Below are 20,882 nucleotides of genomic sequence, written 5' to 3' on the forward strand. Positions count from 1 at the left end.
GCAACATGCTTGGACTCCAGACTCAGAGCCCGACAGATACAAATACAGATCACAAAGGATGAAATATAAAATATCTTTCTTTGACCCTTACGATATTTTCCACCATTATATCTATGTTACCCTATGAAATAATCAATTCTGGTCTGGATTTCTCTTATTTTCTTGAGGTGTTTTCTATTTAATTTTAATTGTTCTGTATTCATGTGTAGACATGTTATTGCTGGCCCATATTTGTCTTAATCAAATCTGAACATCTGGCTTTTGGTTGTTGAATTTAACCCATTTAAGATTTTTGTAATTTCTTTTGTGTTAGGACTTATTCTGCCATCTTATTTTTTGTCTTGAATTTACTATATTTTCTTATTTTGTCCCTCCATTTGCTAGATCAGAGTTTCTTTTTGTACTATGAGGGTTATATGGACTATTTTCATGCTCTGTTTCTTATATGTTAATATCATTGCTCATATATTAAAATTTAATCTTCCTTGTTCATTTTTAAGTATATTAACACCTATATCTTTCATCTAAACTAGATAGCCATCTTAGCACACTTTCTTCTCTTTTAGTTTCTCCTCTCCTTTTTATTCACCTTATTCTGTACTCCTCTACCATATTGATGTCATAAGGAATTTTAATACAGATTGTAATGGATATTCTCTCCAGTTCACCTCTACCTCTCCTTGTTTCCCTAGTAGAAAATGCTTGGGAGTGACTAGTTTTTCTGAACTTATCTTCTCCGCCAAAGCTGAGCTGACCTTTAACACTACCCCAATATTATACCCTACTGGTATTAGGCTGTAGTTCTGTTTGTCTGCCTTGCAGTGGAGGTTGGACAGGCAGTGATCTACGTGGGGTAGTGAAAAGAACCCAGCTAGAAAACTCTTCCCAGCCCATCTGGAGTTTCTGGTCTTCTCTGGAAATCTTTTGTCTCTCCTGAGAACATTCTCACAGTTTTTATGTTAATTCCTTAGTTCTGTAAACTCACTTGAGCTTCTGCAGCATCTTTAGGTGTGACTTTGTCAGAGGGAGTCAGAAGCACATGCTAGCTTGTCATTTTTTTTTTTTGGGAAGCTAAATTCTTTATAATATCATTATTATAAGTGTGTATTTAGTGCTAAATATTTTGGAGTTTGCTCACCAGCAGCTTGCAGATATCGAAGTATTTCTTGAAAATCAAGTGGAACATATTATTAACTTTATTTATTTTTTTAATTTTAATCTGCCTAGTTCTGATAGTATCAGCAGTGATGAAGAAGAGCTGAGGACTTTGGGAAGCAGTGGTAGTGAAAGCAGCACTCCAGAGAATGTTGGGCCTCCTTTCATCATGGATGAGAATAGTTGGTTCAACAAGTGTAAGAGAGTTAAACAGAAGTATCAACTAACCCTTGAACAGAAGGTATTTATCAGTTGTCAAAAGCATTCAATTTGGTTCTCATTATTGCCTTTGGACTGTCACTGCCAAAAGATCTTTCAGCTGAATAAAATTATTTACCCATTGCTACTGCCCTTCTGTCCTTGAATTGTCCTTTTCTTAATTAAGACTCAGGCAAAGTTTTAGGAGAAGGTTTTGTTTGTTAAACTTTTTCTAATTTTATATTTTAATATAAAAATAAGCCATTTATTCTTCTATGTGCAGTTTCATTTATATGTTTGAGTTTTAGTTCTTATGATTAATTTTATAAAAGATTATTTGGTTTGTGAAAATGCAGTGATTGCCTAAACAAATTTCATATATGTCTGTCTCTTTTTTTTGAGTATTTTAACAGCTCTGTATGTTAAGCACTGTTCTAGGCAAAGTGGAGTACATAACAAAGAGAAAGGAAAATAAACTCCATTTTCTTTTTTTTATTTTTTGAGGAAGATTAGCCCTGAGCTAACTACTGCCAACCCTCCTCTTTTTGCTGAGGAAGACTGGCCCTGAGCTAACATCCATGCCCATCTTCCTCTACTTTATACATGGAACGCATACCACAGCATGGCTTTTGTCAAGCGGTGCCATGTCTGCACCCAGGATCCGAACCAGCAAACCCCAGGCCTCCAAGAAACAGAACGTGTGAACTTAACCGCTGTGCCACCAGGCCAGCCCTAAACTCCAGTATCTTGAGGAGTTTCTACCTCTTCTTTTTTACTATATTATCTATTTTCCCTTTCAAATTATTGTTATTCATAGATGACCTATATAGGGAAAGCCCATAAAATTAGTGATAGAAATATTAGAACAATAAAAAATACACTGAGGAAAATGGTTACAAAGTAAATTTACAAATATGAATAGATTTCCTAGATGACATAACATTTGTAGTAAAGCTAGAAAGGAAAGCAAAGGGATGATGAACATAATTCTCAGGCTATTGTTATCTTTACAAAGGAGGCAGAGGGGCGTTATCAGGCAAAGGCATAATAGGATCTTTGAAAGTATTGGTAATTAATCTAGGTGGTGGGTACATAATCACTAATGTTTATAAATAGTCATTTATAGTTTATAATAAGCTGTGTGTAAATATGAAACATTTCATTTGTAAAAATTAACTTTGTTTTTAATTTTTAAGATTTTATTATGAAAAAATATTTGAGAATTGTCAGGAAAAAATATGAAAAAGAACCTCCATGAGGGGAGAGCAGTGTTACCACACAAAATTGGGGTTCACTTGCCTGATGCACGTAAAAAAAACAATTAATTATATGGCATCAATCTTTGGGAAAAGAGATCAGCTTTGTTCTGCAAGATCCATCTGCAGGGAGAACAGGGGGTCTGTACCTCAGATCTGTCTCTTTAATTCAGGATTGGGGCAAAATTTAAGAGGTTAGGGATAACAGGCTGGCAAGCAGAAATGCTGGTGGACAGGTTTTGATTGGTGGGCTTCAAGCATTTATGGTAAGATTTTGAACATTTATGACAGGGTTCTAAACATTTAGGTGAGGTTCTAAACTTTTATGATAGGGTTCTAAACATTTTTGATAAGGTGGGGAAGGAATTTTAACACCAGATCTTCCTGAATGAGGGACCCTTCGCTTCTGATAAGAGTCCAACTTTCAAGTTCTGCTCGTGTCCCAGTCCTCGGGTTGCATGGGAAGGAGGATCTTTGATTCCGCAGTCATTTCAGGTCACGATTTCTTCTTTTGCATATGGCTTGTCTACAGATTTTCTGAAAGGCAATTCTTTTTTTGGTGAGAAAGATTGGCCCTGAGCTAACATCTGTTGCCAATCTTCCCCTTTTTTTTGTCCCCAAAAGTCCCAGTACATAGTTGTATATCCTAGTTGTAGGTCATTCTAGTTCTTCTCTGTGGGATGCCACAGCATGGCCTGATCAGCGGTGTGTAGGTCCACATCCAGGATCAGAACCAGCCATCCCTGGGCCACTGAAGCAGAGCACGTGAACTTAACCACTCGATCACAGGGTTCTGGCCCTGAGAAAGGTAATTCTTAATCACTCTGTTGATAAGAGATAGGGTCAGCTGAACTGGCCCTGGAGGGCCTGCAGTTACAGTAGTATTAGCTACTATTAACATGTATCATAAAGCTAAAATAACTAAAACAGTTTGCTAATGACACGTGAATAGGATAACATAATGGAATAGAAGAATGCTTTAAGAAAAAATGATTCTAATTAATATTCTGAGAGGAATTTGAAAGCATATTGAAAAGCATTTTTTGAAAGCATATTGCAACTAAAAAGAATAGGATGCCTTGAGAAGGGAACAATCAGAAAACATGAAAGAGCTATTAGAAATTAAAAATAAGATTTCCTGAATTCAGAAATTCAGTGTAAGGATTTGGAGGATAAATTCAATGAAGTCTCCCAGAAAACAGAGCAAAAGGAATAGTAGATGAGTAAATAGTAAATGAGTAAAGAAAAAGAAATGGTAAATGAGTAAAAAAAGATAGACAGGGGATCAGTCCAAGAAATCTTGTATCTATTAGATGTTTGCTAATAATATTAGCTAGGAATTATACATTGCATACAGTGTACCAGGTACCATTCTAAGCAATTTACTTATATTGATTCATTTAAGCTTCCCAAGTAGGTACACTTACTGTTGTCACTTTTTTAGATGATGAAACTACGGCACAGAGAGATGAACTAACTTGCCCAAGGACTCACAGCTGCTAAGTCGTAGAACACGAATATGACTCTAGGCAATCCCTAAACCTGCAGGCTTAACCAAAACATTATACTGCTTCCCACTAATTTGTTAATGCTAAAAATGTTAATATCTGTTTTTGAAAAATAATCACCTAGAGGCAGATTTTTAATTGGTCATTCTGTAATTAGCTTTGTATTTTGAAGCTAGGAAACATATGGAGTATTTATCACAGTTGTAGAGCTTAGAAGTTATAATATTTTGACTGTTTTACCTTAAATTACAAATATATTTTTAATTTAACTTTAGAGAAGAGCTTTGAATAATGGAGAACGTGTTAAATTTCTGTATTCAGTTAAAACAATTATTTTTTTTACTATTTCATCAGTGATAGTTTGAAATTGTTTCATTACAGTATAGATGAGAATAACATTTAAGCTACACAGCATTTATCTTCAAGTATATATTAGAATTTTGCAGTTTCTATATCTTAGTGATCTGTATTTCCAGGGTTATCTTGAAGAACTCCTACGACTTCGAGAGAATCAGCTGTCTGAATCTGTCTCCCAGAATAAAATACTACTACAAAGGATTGAAGATTCTGATCTGGCCCATAAACTGGAAAAGGAACAATTAGAATATATAATTGTGGAGCTTCAAGATCAGCTGTAAGTGAGATCTTTTTGGAGAAATTTTGGCAGTATGTAAGCATAAGAAAATGTCATATTTTGACATAGGATTCAAATTGCAAGAAATCTCCCTGCTATTAAGTTCTTTTTCACTTACTCTTTTTAAAAAGCTTGCTATTGCTTTTCTTATTATAAAAGTAATCCATGTTCCCTGTAGAAACATTACAAAATATAGGAAGAAAATAAAAATCACCTTCAGTTGTGCTACCCAGAGTTAATGGCCATAACTTGGTGTATATTCTTCCAAATGTATATGCCTAATTTCAAAAGTATTTAATTAGTTATTGATTGACTGATTGATTAATTGATTGCAAAAAGATGGGATCCAAGACCAGAACTACTCAAAGTGCTGCACTGGTGCATAACCCGTTTGTTACTGGGTTGTGCCAGAATATCACTAAGTGCAGTTTAGTAGAGCTGGCTTTTCCATAGCAAGACTTTTTTTGATGAAGCAAGCTGTGTATTGATCTACATTCTGGTACAAGCTTCTTAACTTGTCACTATTCAAAGCACTTGTACTAATCATAGCATTTTGTCAAACTTGATTTTATCAATTGTTTACGGTGAAACTCTTCTCATATTAATATTTACTTAAAGGATGACTTTTAAATTTTTTATTTTGAAATAATTTCAAATTTTCAGAAAACTTGCAAGAATAGTACAAAATAATTCCTATATGCCCCTTCCTAGATTCACACTAATTTTCAACTTTTTGCCACATTTGTCATAATTCTCTCCCTCTCCCTGTGTATATATGCTTGGTTTTTTTTTTTAAAGATTGGCACCTGAGCTAACATCTGTTGCCAGTCTTCTTTTTTTTTTATTCTCCCTAAAGGCCCCCCAGTACACAGTTGTATATTCTAGTCGTAAGTCCTTCTGGTTCTGCTGTGTGGGACACCGCCTCAGCATGGCTTGATGAGTGGTCTAGGTCTGTGACCAGGATCTGAACCGGCAAAACCCTGGCCTGCCAAAGCAGAGCATGTGAACTTAACCACTGGGCCACGGGGCTGGCCCCACATAGTATTTTTTGAACCACCTGAGAGGCTGCATTCATTGTACCTCTTTACCCCTTAATACTTCAGTGTGTCCTTCCTAAAAACAAAGACATTCTCTTATACAACTATAGTTCAGCTTTCAATTTAAGAAATCTAAATCGATACATTTTCATCTAATCTATAATTCATATTTCACTGTCATCAATCATCCAAAAAATGTCCCTTATTGCAACTTTTGTTTTCCTGATACAGGATCCAATCCAGGATCATGTTTTGCATTTGGTTGTCAGTCTCTTCCGTCACTTTTAACTTAGAATAGTTTTTCGTTGTTTGTCTCACATGACATATTTCTGACGAATACAGGCTATAGAATGTCCTCAATTTGAATTTGTTTGCTTTTCCTTGTGATTACAATGAGTTTATCCATTTGTAGCGGAAATACGACATACATAGTGTGTTCTCAGGATATCACATCCGGAGGTCTTTGAAGTCTCTTGGCATTTTATTAGTGATATTAATTTTAATCATTTGGTTAAAGTGTTTTTCTCTTCTGTATAGTTACTGTTGTTCCTTTTGTAATTAACATGTAATTTGCAAGGAGATACTTTGAGACTAAATAAATATAAAAGATAATTTTTTAAGTAAAATGTTTTATTAAGGAATATAAAAATGTAATATTTTGGGGGGAATTTGCATCTTGATGAAAAGAATTATGTTCATATATTGTTTCTTATATTTTTTCTAATATTTTAAAGAGAGTTTGTCCTATATGGGGTATCACTCATTGAGGGGTAAGATAACATCTCCCATAGTCCCTTGCTTCTGTAAGCAGGGAGAAAAATATCAAAAGCCAAACAGTAGAGACTGCTGGGTATTTCTTTACAATTAAAAGATTAAGAAGATAATTTAATTTTTCTTTTGCCAATAATACTGGTAGTTTGTCTAAATGCTGTTAACTTAAAAATAATTATGAAATCAGTTATTTCATCAAAGAGATTTTCATTTGAAGAATTAAATTTGAATGTATTGCATTTATTTTACTTTTTTTTTTTATTAATGTTATGATAGATTACAACCTTGTGAGATTTCAGTTGTACATTTTTGTTAGTCATGTTGTGGGTACACCACTTCCCCCTCTGTGCCCTCCACCCACCCCCCCTTTTCCCTGGTAACCACCGATCAGATCTCCTTATCAGTATACTAATTTCCACCTATGAGTGGAGTCATATAGAGTTCGTCTTTCTCTGACTGGCTTATTTCGCTTAACATAATACCCTCGAGGTCCATCCACGTTGTTGTGAATGGGCCGATTTTGTCTTTTTTTATGGCTGAGTAGTATTCCATTGTGTATATATACCACATCTTCTTTATCCAATCATCAGTTTCTGGGCATGTAGGCTGGTTCCACGTCTTGGCTATTGTAAATAATGCTGCGATGAACATAGGGGTGCAACGGACTCTTGAGATTTCTGATATCAGGTTCTTAGGATAGATACCCAGTAATGGGATGGCTGGGTCATAGGGTATTTCTATTTTTAACTTTTTGAGAAATCTCCATACTGTTTTCCATAGTGGCTGTACCAGTTTGCATTCCCACCAACAGTGTATGAGGGTTCCTTTTTCTCCACAACCTCTCCAACATTTGTCACTCTTGGTTTTGGATGTTTTTGCCGATCTAACGGGTGTAAGGTGATATCTTAGTGTAGTTTTGATTTGCATTTCCCTGATGATTAGCGATGATGAACATCTTTTCATGTGTCTATTGGCCATATTCATATCTTCTTTTGAGAAATGTCTGTTCATGTCCTCTGCCCATTTTTTGATCGGGTTGTTTGTTTTTTTGTTGTTAAGCAGTGTGAGTTCTTTGTATATTATGGAGATTAACCCTTTGTCGGATAAGTGGCTTGTAAATATTTTTTCCCAATTAGTGAGCTGTTTTTTTGTTTCAATCCTGTTTTCCCTTGCCTTGAAGAAGCTCTTTAGTCTGATGAAGTCCCATTTGTTTATTCTTTCTATTGTTTCCATCAGCTGAGGAGTTACAGTGTCCGAAAAGATTCTTTTGAAACTGATGTCAAAGAGTGTACTGCCTATATTCTCTTCCAAAAGACTTATTGTCTCAGGCCTAATCTTTAGGTCTTTGATCCATTTTGAGTTTATTTTGGTGTGTGGTGAAAAAGACTGGTCAATTTTCAATCTTTTGCATGTGGCTGTCCAGTTTTCCCAGCACCATTTGTTGAAGAGACTTTCTTTTCTCCATTGTAGGCCCTGTGCTCCTTTGTCGAAGATTAGCTGTCCATAGATGTGTGGTTTTATCTCTGGGCTTTCAATTCTGTTCCATTGATCTGTGGACCTGTTTTTGTACCAGTACCATGCTGTTTTGATCACTGTAGCTTTGTAGTATGTTTTGAAATCAGGGATTGTGATTCCGCCGGCTTTGTTTTTCTTGCTCAGGATTGCTTTAGCAATTCGCGGTCTTTTGTTGCCCCATATGAATTTTAGGATTGTTTGTTCAATTTCTGTGAAGAATGTTCTTGGGATTCTGATTGGGATAGCATTGAATCTGTATATTGCTTTAGGTAGTATGGACATTTTAACAATGTTTATTCTTCCAATCCATGTGCAAGGAATGTCTTTCCATCTCTTTATGTCATCGCCAATTTCTTTCAAGAAAGTCTTGTAGTTTTCATTGTATAGATCCTTCACTTCCTTGGTTAAGTTTATCCCAAGGTATTTTATTCTTTTCATTGCGATTGTGAATGGGATTGAGTTCTTGAGTTCTTTTTCTGTTAGTTCATTGTTGGTGTATAGAAATGCTACTGATTTATGCACGTTAATTTTATACCCTGCTACTTTGCTGTAGTTGTTGATTATTTCTAATAGTTTTTCTGTGGATTCTTTGGGGTTTTCTATGTATAAGATCATGTCGTCTGCAAACAACGAGAGTTTTACTTCTTCGTTACCTATTTGGATTCCTTTTATTTCTTTTTCCTGCCGAATTGCTCTGGCCAGCACCTCCAGTACTATGTTGAATAGGAGTGGTGAAGGTGGGCACCCTTGTCTTGTTCCTGTCCTCAGAGGGATGGCTTTCAGTTTTTGTCCATTGAGTATGATGTTGGCTGTGGGTCTATCATATATGGCCTTTATTATGTTGAGGTACTTTCCTTCTATACCCATTTTACTGAGGGTTTTTATCATAAATGGGTGTTGGATCTTGTCGAATGCTTTCTCTGCATCTATTGAGATGATCATGTGGTTTTTGTTTTTCATTTTGTTGATGTAGTGTATCACGTTGATTGACTTGCGGATGTTGAACCATCCCTGTGTCTCTGGTATAAATCCCACTTGATCATGGTGTATAATCTTTTTGATGTATTGCTGTAATTGGTTTGCCAAAATTTTGTTGAGGATTTTTGCATCTATGTTCATCAGTGATATCGGCCTGTAGTTCTCCTTCTTTGTGTTGTCCTTGTCAGGTTTGGGGATCAGAGTGATGTTGGCTTCATAGAATGTGTTAGGGAGTTCTCCATCTTTCTCAATTTTCTGGAACAGTTTGAGGAGAATAGGTATTAAGTCTTCTTTGAATGTTTGGTAGACTTCTCCAGAGAAGCCGTCTGGTCCTGGACTCTTATTTTTGGGGAGGTTTTTGATTACCGTTTCTCTTTCCTTACTTGTGATTGGCCTATTCAGATTCTCCATTTCTTCCTGATTCAGTTTGGGGAGATTGTAGGAGTCTAGGAATTTGTCCATTTCTTCCAGATTGTTCAATTTGTTGGCATATAGTTTTTCATAGTATTCTCTTATGATCTCTTGTATTTCATTGGTATCTGTTGTGATTTCTCCTCTGTCATTCCTGATTTTATTAATTTGCGATTTCTCTCTTCTTTTCTTGGTGAGTCTGGCTAGGGGTTTGTCAATTTTGTTAATTCTTTCGAAGAACCAACTCTTTGTTTCATTGATCCTTTCTATTGTCTTTTTTGTTTCAATATCGTTTATTTCTGCTCTTATTTTTATTATTTCCCTCCTTCTACTGACTCTGGGCTTTGTTTGTTCTTCTTTTTCTAGTTCTGTTAGGTGTCGTTTGAGGTTGCTTACGTGAGCTTTTTCTTGTTTAGTGAGGTGAGCCTGTATTGCGATGAATTTCCCTCTTAGGACTGCTTTTGCTGCATCCCAAATGATTTCATATGTCGTGTTCTCATTTTCATTAGTCTCCAGATAAAATTTGATTTCTTCTTTAATTTCTTCAATGATCCATTGTTTGTTGAGAAGCGTGTTGTTTAGTCTCCACATTTTTGCACCTTTCTCTGCTTTTTTCTTGTAGTTGATTTCTAGTTTCATAGCATTATGATCAGAAAAGATGCTTGATATTATTTCAACTCTCTTGTATTTATTGATGTTTGCTTTGGTTCCCAAAATATGGTCAATCCTTGAGAATGTTCCATGTGCACTTGAGAAGAATGTGTAACCTGCTGTTTTTGGATGAAGTGTTCTATATATATCTATTAAGTCCATCTGGTCTAATTTTTCATTTAATTCTATTATTTCCTTGTTGATTTTCTGTCTGGATGTTCTGTCCATTGGTGTTAATGGTGTGTTGAGGTCCCCTACTATTATTGTATTGTTGTTGATGTCTTCTTTTAGTTCTATTAAGAGTTGCTTTACAAATTTTGGTGCTCCTGTGTTGGGTGCGTATATATTTATAAGTGTTATGTCTTCTTGGTGGAGAGTCCCTTTTATCATTATATACTGTCCCTCTTTATCTTTCTTTATCTGTTTTGCTTTGAAATCTACCTTGTCTGATATTAGTATAGCGACACCTGCTTTCTTTTGTTCATTATTAGCTTGGAGTATTGTTCTCCATCCCTTCACTCTGAGTCTGTGTTTGTCTTTGGGGCTGAGGTGTGTTTCCTGGAGGCAGCATATTGTTGGATCTTGTTCTTTGATCCATCCTGCCACTCTGTGTCTTTTGATTGGGGAGTTCAATCCATTTACATTTAGAGTGATTATTGAGATGTGGGGGCCTACCACTACCATTTTGTGTCTTGTTTTCCGGTTTTCTTCAATTTCCTTTGTTTCTCGTCCCATGGTTTAATCTGTTCTGATGAAGAGCTGCTACTCTCTGTTGTTGTCCTTCTACTTATCTCCTCTGCTCTTGGTTTTGTAGCCCCTTTCCTTTTTTGGATTTTTCAGGAATGAGGGTTTTCCTGAGGATTTCCTGAAGAGGAGGTTTTGTGGCAATGAACTCCCTTAATTTTTGTTTATCTGGGAAAGTTTTTATTTCTCCATCGTATTTGAAGGATATTTTCGCTGGGTAGAGAATTCTCGGCTGTAGATTTTTGTCCTTCAGATTTTTGAATATATCATTCCACTCTCTTCTAGCCTCTAAAGTTTCTGCTGAGAAATCTGCTGATAGCCTGATGGGGGTTCCTTTGTAGGTTAGTTTCTTTTGCCTGGCTGTCCTTAGTATTTTCTCCTTGTCGTTGACTTTTGCTAGCTTCACTACTATATGGTGTGGAGTTGGTCTTCTTGCATTGATAAAGTTTGGAGATCTATTGGCTTCTGTCACCTGAAGATCCATCTCCCTCACCAGATTTGGGAAGTTCTCAGCCATTATTTCTTTGAATAGGCTTTCTGCCCCTTTCTCCTTCTCTTCTCCCTCTGGTATACCTATAATCCTTACGTTGCATTTCCTAATTGTGTCTGATAATTCTCGGAGAGTTTCTTCATTTCTTTTTAGTCTTGCTTCTCTCTCCTCCTCTGCCTGCAGCAATTCTATATTGCCATCTTCCAAATTGCTAATTCTTTCCTCCATATTATCGGCCCTACTGTTCAGAGCATCTAGATTTTTCTTAATCTCCTCTATTGTGTTCTTCATTTCCAATATTTCTGTTTGGTTCTTCTTTATCGTATCAAACTCTTTTGTGACATAGCTCCTGAACTCGTTGAGTTGTCGGTCAGAATTCTCTCTTAACTCATTGAGAATCTTAATGATGGCTGTTTTGAAGTCATCATCATTTAGGTTGTATATCTCATTTTCTTTGGGATTGTTTTCTGTGTATTTGTTACTTTCTTTCTGTTCTGGAGATTTAATGTATTTTTTCATATTGCTTGATGTTGTTGATTTGTGCCTCCGCCTGGAGATAGAGTTTAGTTGCTCCTTTCACTTGTTTCAGCTGCTGCGGTGGGGGAGCAGCTGTTTATACTGCACCAACCAGGAACCCTGTCCGCAGTTGCTAACTGGGCCTGGGCCCCTCCTCGTAGCCACAGTGGCCCTTTGGATTCCCTCCTCTGCCGTGGGGGCCGTCACAGGGGGGCTTCAGGCTGCTGGTGCCTACTGTTGCAGCCCACCTAGATGTGCTCTCTCCTTGGGGTCTGCAACGGTGTTATGGGCTTTTCCAGCGGCCAGGGGTGGGATCACTTATATTTGTCGCTCCCTTGCTGTCGGCACCCACAAAATCTCACTTGTCCTCTATGGGTTGCAGGAGAGCTATTGGCATCTTCTACAGTCTGTGGTTAGTTCACCTAGCTATGCTGCTTTTGCCCTGGGGTCTTCCAGCCTTGTGGCTGGCGGCTGGGTGCCTTCTACTGGTGCTGTGCAGAGGCTTTCCCTAAGGCTGCTGTGAGCCTGTAGGGTTTCCCCCTAGGCTACGAAGCTGGGTCTCTGGAACTCCCCCCAGCCCCAGTCCTCTCCAAGATCTCCGGCTATCCCTAGTCCCACGGGGCGGGCAACGGCAGCTGGGGGTCGCCCCGCCCTCTGGGATTCTCTACGGGCCTCTCCCGGAGCCGTGAATGCTGGGTGTGGCCCCTCTGCTAATGGCAGACAGAGAGTTTTGTCTGCTGCCCGGGTGGAACGCATTTATTTTACTTTTGATAATTTAAAGGAAACAAAGACTCTCAAGCTTCTTAGTTTGAAAAAAGAATCTACGAGTTATGGTTTTATCATACTTTTATGAGAGAACAATGTCATTAATCCTCTTGATTTTGCAAAGAAACCTTACAACTGTTGTTAATACCTTTAAGAAGATTTTAACAAAACAGTATTACCAGAGCAACAAATAAAAAATTAAGGCCACCAGTCAGAATTAGACTATTTTCTTGAGTTGAGAGATTTAAGATTTACTTTCCCGTACCATCGCTACAGTCTCTGGATGGGTGAAAATTGGTATCTTACAAGATTCCTCTGTAGAAAAACTGTTACAAGAATACTGAACATGAGGCCGGCTCCATGCTGAGAGCTCAAGTTCACGCCCTCCACTTTGGTGGCCCAGGGTTTTGCCTGTTCAGATCCTAGGCACAAACCTAGCACTGCTCGTCACGCCACATTGAGGTGGTGTCCCACATAGCAGAGCCAGAAGGACCTACAACTAGAATATACAACTATGTACTAGGGGGCTTTGAGGAGGAGAAGAAAAAAAAAGATTGGCAACAGATGTTAGCTCAGGTGCCAATCTTTAAGAAAAAATAATAATACTGAACAGAAGAGGAAGATACATTCCTTTCAGAATGTTCATAGTTCACTACATTTTCAAAATCATCTTCATGGTGCAGAATGTTCTGGGCACTTTTGTTTTTTAGGAAGATTAGCCCTGTGCTAACATCTGCTGCCAATCCTCCTCTTTTTGCTGAGGAAGACTGGCCCTGAGCTAACATCCATGCCCATCTTCCTCTATTTTATATGTGAGACGCCTGCCACTGCATGGCTTGATGAGTGGTGCGTAGGTCTGTGCCTGGGATCTGAACCAGCAAATGCTGCACTGCTATAGCTGAGCACATGAACTTAACCGCTATGCCACTGGGCCAGCCCCAATATTCTGGGCATTTTTGCAGCTGTAGGGAAAGAGTGGACATTTTTTCCTTACATTGCTGACATTTTTTACCAACAGTTAAGAAGGCCTGCAGTCAAAGCTGGGCACTGAAATTTCTTTTGTTAATCCTGAGAAGATAAAAGCAGTCTTGAGAAGATTAAAATTTACAGTGTATAAACAAAAAGGTCAGAAGAGGAGTATTAAATGGAATATGAGGCATATAATATTTGCTTCTACATTATATTGATTATTTTGGGTGATTTAAATCCTTTATCATTTAACGTATTCTTTGTATATATATCTCAATGGTTTGATGTGTTTTTGAATTACTATTAAGTAATATGCTATACTTAATATACTATTAAGTAAAGTATGCTTTCATTATGTCTTTGAATACTCATAAAATCTGAACATTTTGTAGTTTTGCAGTAGAGTACAAGTTAGTGTCATGTAGTACAGGAGCATCATAAAGCTTTCTTGCAAATCAGGACTGTGTTCAGATATTGGCTGTATACTTGCCTGTTACAAGCTCAATCTTAATGTCTTGAGCCTCTGTTTCTTTATTTATAAAATGGAGATAATATTCACCTTGTAGATTATTAAGAGATTAAATGGTATCATGTATAATATAGCTAGGACAAAGAAGCCATTGAAAGATTATTCCTCTGTTTTGGCTTATCGAAACCTTAAAATCTCCTTTACAAATTCACTCAGAAAGATAAACAGTACATTTAAAATGTTTTACCTTATCACGCCCAAATGCTACAGATCAAACGGTGAGTTTCAACCTGATTGTATTATCTGCAAGTATCAGGAAATTCACTTTTGAGATCTAGTTTCTAAATGGCAGTTGGATTAATATTTATAATCACAGTATAGATTTGAGTATACCTTGAATGTGAGGAAGGCATGCATGGTTATTGACTTCTTAACGGGTGCAATTTTAACTGTAATTCTTTTCTTCATTGATAATTGATGCAATACAAATTTGGAGTATTTTACAAGGCATCAAGAAAGGTACATTTGAATGATTAAGTTTATGGTTGGTGAAGTTTTAAAATATCGAATAGGGGCCGGCCCGGTGGCGCAGTGGGTTAAGTGCACACGTTCTGTTTTGGCGGCCCAGGGTTCGCCAGTTTGGATCCCGGGTGTAGTCATGGCACCGCTTGGCAAGCCATGCTGTGGTAGGCATCCCACATATAAAGTAGAGGAAGATGGGCACGAATGTTAGCTCAGGGCCAGTCTTCCTCAGCAAAAAGAGGAGGATTGGCAGCAGATGTTAGCTCAGGGCTAATCTTCCTCAAAAAAAATAAATTGAATAATTTTAAATCTATAAATATGATTAGGAATAATGTTATTATTTCATTGGGAAACTAAACATTATTCTAGGTTTTTATTTTCATAATTTTGTTGATATCTGTGGTACAGTTTTATTTTGTTTCATTTCAATAACTTTTAACTCCATTTATTTATATATTAAACTTCATTCAGTAAAATAAATATAAACAAGCTTAATGAATCAATTATACTTTAAATCAATCTATGGAAAGTTTTTCATAAGATTATGAAATATATTCTTTTTATGGCCTTTTAAAAAACTTATTGTCATATTTATGCTAATGGAAAAACTTTTCATTTTTGAATTTAGTTTTATTCAGTAAACATTTATTTAAATGTACACCTTTGTGCTTGAGAGTAACTGAGAGTACAGAGAAGAATAAGGCATAGTCTCTTTTTACAAGGGGCCCAGAAGCTAGGGTAGTGGACAGATTGACATCATCAATAACATTGTTATTTAAAAAGTGCCATATTTGGGAGGGAAGCTTTGTCCTCATCCACGGGTTTAGACTTTCAGGTAGATAATGTGCTGTACAGATGATTCTTTGTAAAACACTCATTGCAAACCTCAGGAATAGACAGCCTCAGAACTGTGAGCAAAAGCTAAATACTTTTGTCGTGATTAGTACCAATAAAATGTATAATCAGGAGTTTTTTCTAGTTAGGTTATGGAATTTTTCTATTCATGATTTGAAAGGTAATAGGAATAGTAACATGTCGTATAGGCTTCCTTAGTGAAGGAACTGAAGAGTCTAAATAATAGAAATAAAGAACCACGCATTGCTAAAACTAGGTCATTGTTACAGTTCAACAGCAAATTTGGTGTAATTCGTAGTGAATGGTAATGGTGTGAATGATGCTATGGCATCCTGGTTCGCAAGTTTTAGGGTGAATGGAATGAATTCTGACAAAAGAGTGCAATGATATCATCATGGCCCAATTAATAATGGACAAATTATGACAGTTCCTGGTCATTCATACATACATATATATAACCAGGAAATATATATATTTGGCAGGTAACACTTCTTACAAAATATTAAATTACAATCATACTAATATATAATGCATACTAAATTATCTATATAAGAACAGAAAAATCAAGAAACTATATCCAGAAGAGAAAAAAGCAAGGTACCAGATAGTTCTCTTGTACTTTCTTGGTGTTCGAGGGAAATTAGATGTTACAATAGGAAAGGGTACTAATTTGATGTGGATGTTATTTCATTGCCTTTAGTCATAATGTTTGATTAAAACTGCTGGCAGATTCTGCTCTAGAGCAGATATGTTTGTATTTGGGCCAGGGGCCTAACAGTAGCTGGGACTACAGTACAATATTTCATAGAGAAGAAATGACTCATTAGAATAGAAAAAAGACTCACTTTTGGCATAGTGAATGTTTTACATTGAGTACACGAAAAAAGGAAGCCTCCCTAAATTACAATTTATAAATAACACAGTATCAAAATTAGTGTGTAAATATTATTTTGTTCAATTATTTCCATTTTTTAGTATTTAATTGAAATATATAAAGTTAAAATTAGCATTTAGATTTTAAGGCTATTATATTTTTAAGTTTTTACTGAGAAATTTTCAAGTATATACAACAGAGATAATTCTACAATAAACCTCTGATTACCTATCACCCAGATTGAACAGTTACCAAGAGTTTGTCACATTTGCTTTATCTGTCTCTTTTCTTTTTCATTTTTTGCTGAACTATTTTGAAGCAAATCATGTCCTTTGTTCCTATGTACTTCATTGCACATCTCTAAAAAATGTGGGCATTTTCTCACATAATTTCATAATCAACCCCTGATAAAATTAGGAACAATTCTTGTCATCTAATGCTCATTCACACCATATTTCCCCAGCTGTCTAAAAATAAAGTCTTTTTTGCAGTTGATTTTTTTCAAATCAGGATTTGAAGTCATACATTACATATAGTTATGTTTCTTAAGCCACTTAATTTAGAGCCGCTTCTCCCACTTTTACTTTTCCTGTCGTCATCTGTTTGCAGACTTTTCCTATTGAGCATCCAGCATTCTGGATTGGTTCTTTGTGGTTTAACTTGTTCCTCTACACCTGTGCTATCCAGTACATTAGCCATTAGCCACATGTGGCTGTTGAGGACTTGAAATGTGGCTAGTCTGAACTGAAATGTGCTGTAAGTGTAAAATCCTCACCAAATAGTATGAAATAAAGAATGTAAAATATCTCATTAATAACAATAATTAATATTGACTACATGTTGAAATGATGTTTGGGATATATTGGGTTAAATAAGTATATTATTAAAATTAATTTCACCTGCTTCTTTTTAATATGACTACTAGAAAATTTTGAGTTACAAATGTGACTCTTCTATTTCTCTTGGGCAGCACTGGTCTGTATCCTCTCCACTCAGAGTGGACTGGCTGCATTAGCATCATCTGGTAGCAGAATCTCAGGCTCCTCCCCAGACCTACTGCATCAGAATCAATATTTTAACAAGATCCTCAGGGGATTAACTGACCCATTGCAGTTTGAGAATTACTACTCTGTGCTTTATATCCTGTAAAGTATATCCTCTTAACTCTGGATTAGTGGTTCTCAATCCTGGTTACACATTTGGAATCACTCAGGGAGCTTTCTAAAATATTTTTTGTAAAATGAGGATGGCTGACTCTTCCCTCCAGAGATGTTGATTTAATTGGTCAAAGGTGGGACGCAGACAAGTCTGTGTTTAAAAAGCTTCCCAGGTGTTTCTGATCTGTAATCAGCATTGAGAACCACTGCTCTAAGGTGCTGGGTTAAATTTGAGTTTAACTTTTATAACAAGAATATTTTGTAGGGGTGCCATATATGTCGTATTGGGAAGCCCACTGGTTGTCCCACTTTTAGTGACCCTAAGATTGAACAGTAGATTTAGGTAGCAACAGCCTTATTTCTCCTTTGTAAAAGGTCCCACCAGCCTTTCATCTAATGGCTTGAACTAGGGATGAGCATTACCTGGAGCACTTGATTCATTAGCTTTGTAAAATGGTGATTTCCTAATTGTTATTCCTTCTATGCTTATTGGCTGGAATCATCTATAATGAAGAAATTTCCCTCATTAGCTAGGGCTATTTGGTGGTTACCATTACAGTTCTTATAGGATATTGGTGATTTTCAGAATAAGATGCTGATGCCCTACTTAGTTACCAGTGAGATAAAGATTTTGTTTTGCTCTCTCTTCTTTATGAACTTCTTATATATATTCTCTTGTATAATGTGAATTGACTCATACAACATTCATAAATAAGGGGATGATGTCAGTATAGCATAGAAATCACCTTGATTCATAGTTGATTTTTCCTGGAGATTAACATTTCTCAGCAACTCCAGCAGAAAGCAGAATGCACTAACACAGGCAAATACTGCAAGCCACCAAGAGATGGCACTCTCTCACTGTACATAATACTCATTCACCTTGCATTCCTCTGGTTCAGCAGAGGTGCTGGTTTTGTAGTTAGACCAGCTTTGTGCATTTTGTCCTTGCCTTCCTGGCAAGCCTCAACCTCAGCAGCCTCAACCCTTCCTTGCACCTTCTTCCATCAAATGGATTTTACGTTGTTGAAAGGTTATTGTAATATTTCTTTACTTAATAGGAATTTAACAAATATTTTAAATTGGGTTTGAAGTTTTATTAGGATTGTTGTTTTTTCAGTGTTCTAGTTAGAAAGTTGGATAAGTTTTGAGTTGTCAGCTCTTAAGCCTGTCCTCCCTGTAAAACCAATTATTTTCAGTGTGTTCTTGCAGAACACTTTTGTTTTGTTTCTGCATTATAGCAGAAATGCCTATATTCAGTGTGCTTCTATCACTTACATTTATTTTTCTTTTTGATGCTCAAATTGTCCCGTCTTTGTCTAATGAAAACCCCTTTAAATTAATTCCTGTGTCCTCCTGACATGACCCACTTGTCTTTGATAACTTCCTTGCTTTCTGGCACAAGATATCCTAGGCTCATCTTGTATATTTCCTGCCCCAGACCTGGAATCAGCCATTCCTCTAAGGATCCAGGGTTTATCTCATATTTTAAAATGGGAGGGAAAATAAGGTATTTGATTGTTGTTTTGAAGTTCTAAATTACTCATTAATGTTTCTTTCTTCTCAAAGGATACTGTCCAGTTAAGTTCTAAAGTGCAACCAAGGTTGAAAACCCCTACTGTACTAAGAGACTTGGTTAGATTTGGGTTACTTTTGGAGCAAGAATATTTCATGGGTAAATAATGTGTAACTTTTGGATACCTGGCTCCTTTTTAGGCTTCTTCTTTCTAAATGTTTTACTTGAGGGAAAAGTGTGATATAAAGTGAATCTTTATCACATGGCTATGTCTAAAATAAACAAAGAAACAAAAACACACAAATAAAGAACATTTTCATATTAATGTTATGAAAACGTAGGGTGTTCACAAGCTAAATAAGCATTTTCCAGTTCTGGAAATCTTTAAATGAATAAAGAAGAGAAAATTCTCATTACTCCTCTTGATACTAAATTACTTTTGTAACTTCTCTGATATTCATTCATTCATTTGACAAATATTTATTGAGAGTGTATGAAGATCCAGGCCCTGTTCTAGGTGCTGGTGACTAAGGAATAAAAAAACATAGTCCCTGCTTTCAAAGAGTTTACACTGGGTGGAGGGCAGAGACCAACAGTAAACAAACAGCATCTGAGTGATGGTGCTGTTCCTCTTCCAAAATCATCATGAGAAGCTGGAGGTCGGTAACTCTGTTATCCTGTGTTACTAAGAGAGTCAGGGGGCAGAGTGTACACAACCCCTCATGTTTGGTGGCTTTCCCTTTCTCTGACCTTCAGTGCTCTCTACCTAGCCATTCTGCCTATTAGCCTAAAATTCTGTGTTACTATAGTTATGATATATTAGATCCTTTATTTTTGTGAAGATTATAGCATAATATTTTCTCAGCATGCCATGTCACAAATAGCACTGGAATACATTTTAAGAATTATAGCACATGAGACAATAGGTCATAAGTGGAAAATAGCAAAAGTTTGCTGTAGTGGTGTTAGGCATTTTGCTAGACCCATTCTCAAAACTTATCTCAAAGCCATGGGCTTCAAATATATTGTCTTATCAGAATTAAAGGTTGCTTCCTGTCCCAGCCCTGGCTGCCTAGTGGTTAAGTTTGGTGCACTCTGCTTTGCCAGCCTAGGTTCAGTCCCCAGGTGTGGACCTACACCACTCATCTCAGTGGTCATGCTGTGATGGTGGCTCAGATACAAAATAGAGGAAGATTGGCAACAGATGTTAACTCAGGGTGAATATTCCTCAGCAAAAACATAAAAAAGATTGCTTCTTATCATGGACTTTTGGAGTTGCTTAGGAATACTTGGAATCAAAGATATTAAGTCCTAAGTGCCAAGGGTTATGTGCCTTATGTTTATCCAGCATCTGAAAGTCTAACTTCATCATGAGTATCAGCATAGTCTCTGAGGTAAGTGAGAAAGAAGCAAAGTAAGGGAGAGAGGTATAATCCTCAAGTTTGGGGACACAAGATAAAGAATCAAACAAATGAATAAAATAAGAGCTGTGAATTGGCTAAACACTGCTATCAAAATACAGAGTATAGAATTCTAACTCTTTTTTAAAAACTTGTAACAACAGACTTAAGCCTAATCCCTGAAAGGAAGGAAAGAGACCAAACTGTGGAAATTTTATTTTTTTCTCTTTTGTTTCAAATAATGAATGTAATATTCAGGGCTCAAAAGAATGTAGGATTTCATTTTTGAAACGGGGGTACTCTGTATTTACAGGGAATCTGTTCATGGATTTTGAGAATAAAAGTGGAGGGAGTTGTTGGGAACACCAACATTTAAAAACTAAGTGGAGGAAGGGATCTCTACTGAAAAGAGACCAAGACGAACAGCCAGAGAGATATGCAGTTCTGTTATTATTTCACAAGAGAAAAAAGATGTTATATTAGACTCACCT

The 20,882-nt window shown here is 36.6% G+C and overlaps 2 protein-coding genes across 37 annotated transcripts in view; one reads left to right on the forward strand and one right to left on the reverse strand.

The window, feature by feature from the left end:
• RUNDC3B (RUN domain containing 3B) overlaps positions 1–20,882 on the forward strand; it is a 150,926-nt gene that overhangs the window by 88,841 nt on the left and 41,203 nt on the right. For all 29 annotated transcript variants that reach the window (XR_011438132.1, XR_011438135.1, XR_011438130.1 and 26 more), the window contains 2 exons: positions 1,228–1,396; positions 4,594–4,751. Coding sequence is in view for 23 of the 29 variants with exons in the window: in XM_070265604.1 (XP_070121705.1) it covers positions 1,228–1,396; positions 4,594–4,751 (327 nt within the window). In the remaining 6 variants the exon portion in view is untranslated. The remainder of the gene's footprint in view (positions 1–1,227; positions 1,397–4,593; positions 4,752–20,882) is intronic.
• The window catches only part of SLC25A40 (solute carrier family 25 member 40), a 130,474-nt gene that overhangs the window by 12,180 nt on the left and 97,412 nt on the right, over positions 1–20,882 (reverse strand). The gene's annotated exons all lie outside the window — the stretch shown is intronic.

This window comes from Equus caballus, chromosome 4, assembly GCF_041296265.1.
Source record: "Equus caballus isolate H_3958 breed thoroughbred chromosome 4, TB-T2T, whole genome shotgun sequence".
In the NCBI taxonomy this organism is placed as follows: domain Eukaryota; kingdom Metazoa; phylum Chordata; class Mammalia; order Perissodactyla; family Equidae; genus Equus; species Equus caballus.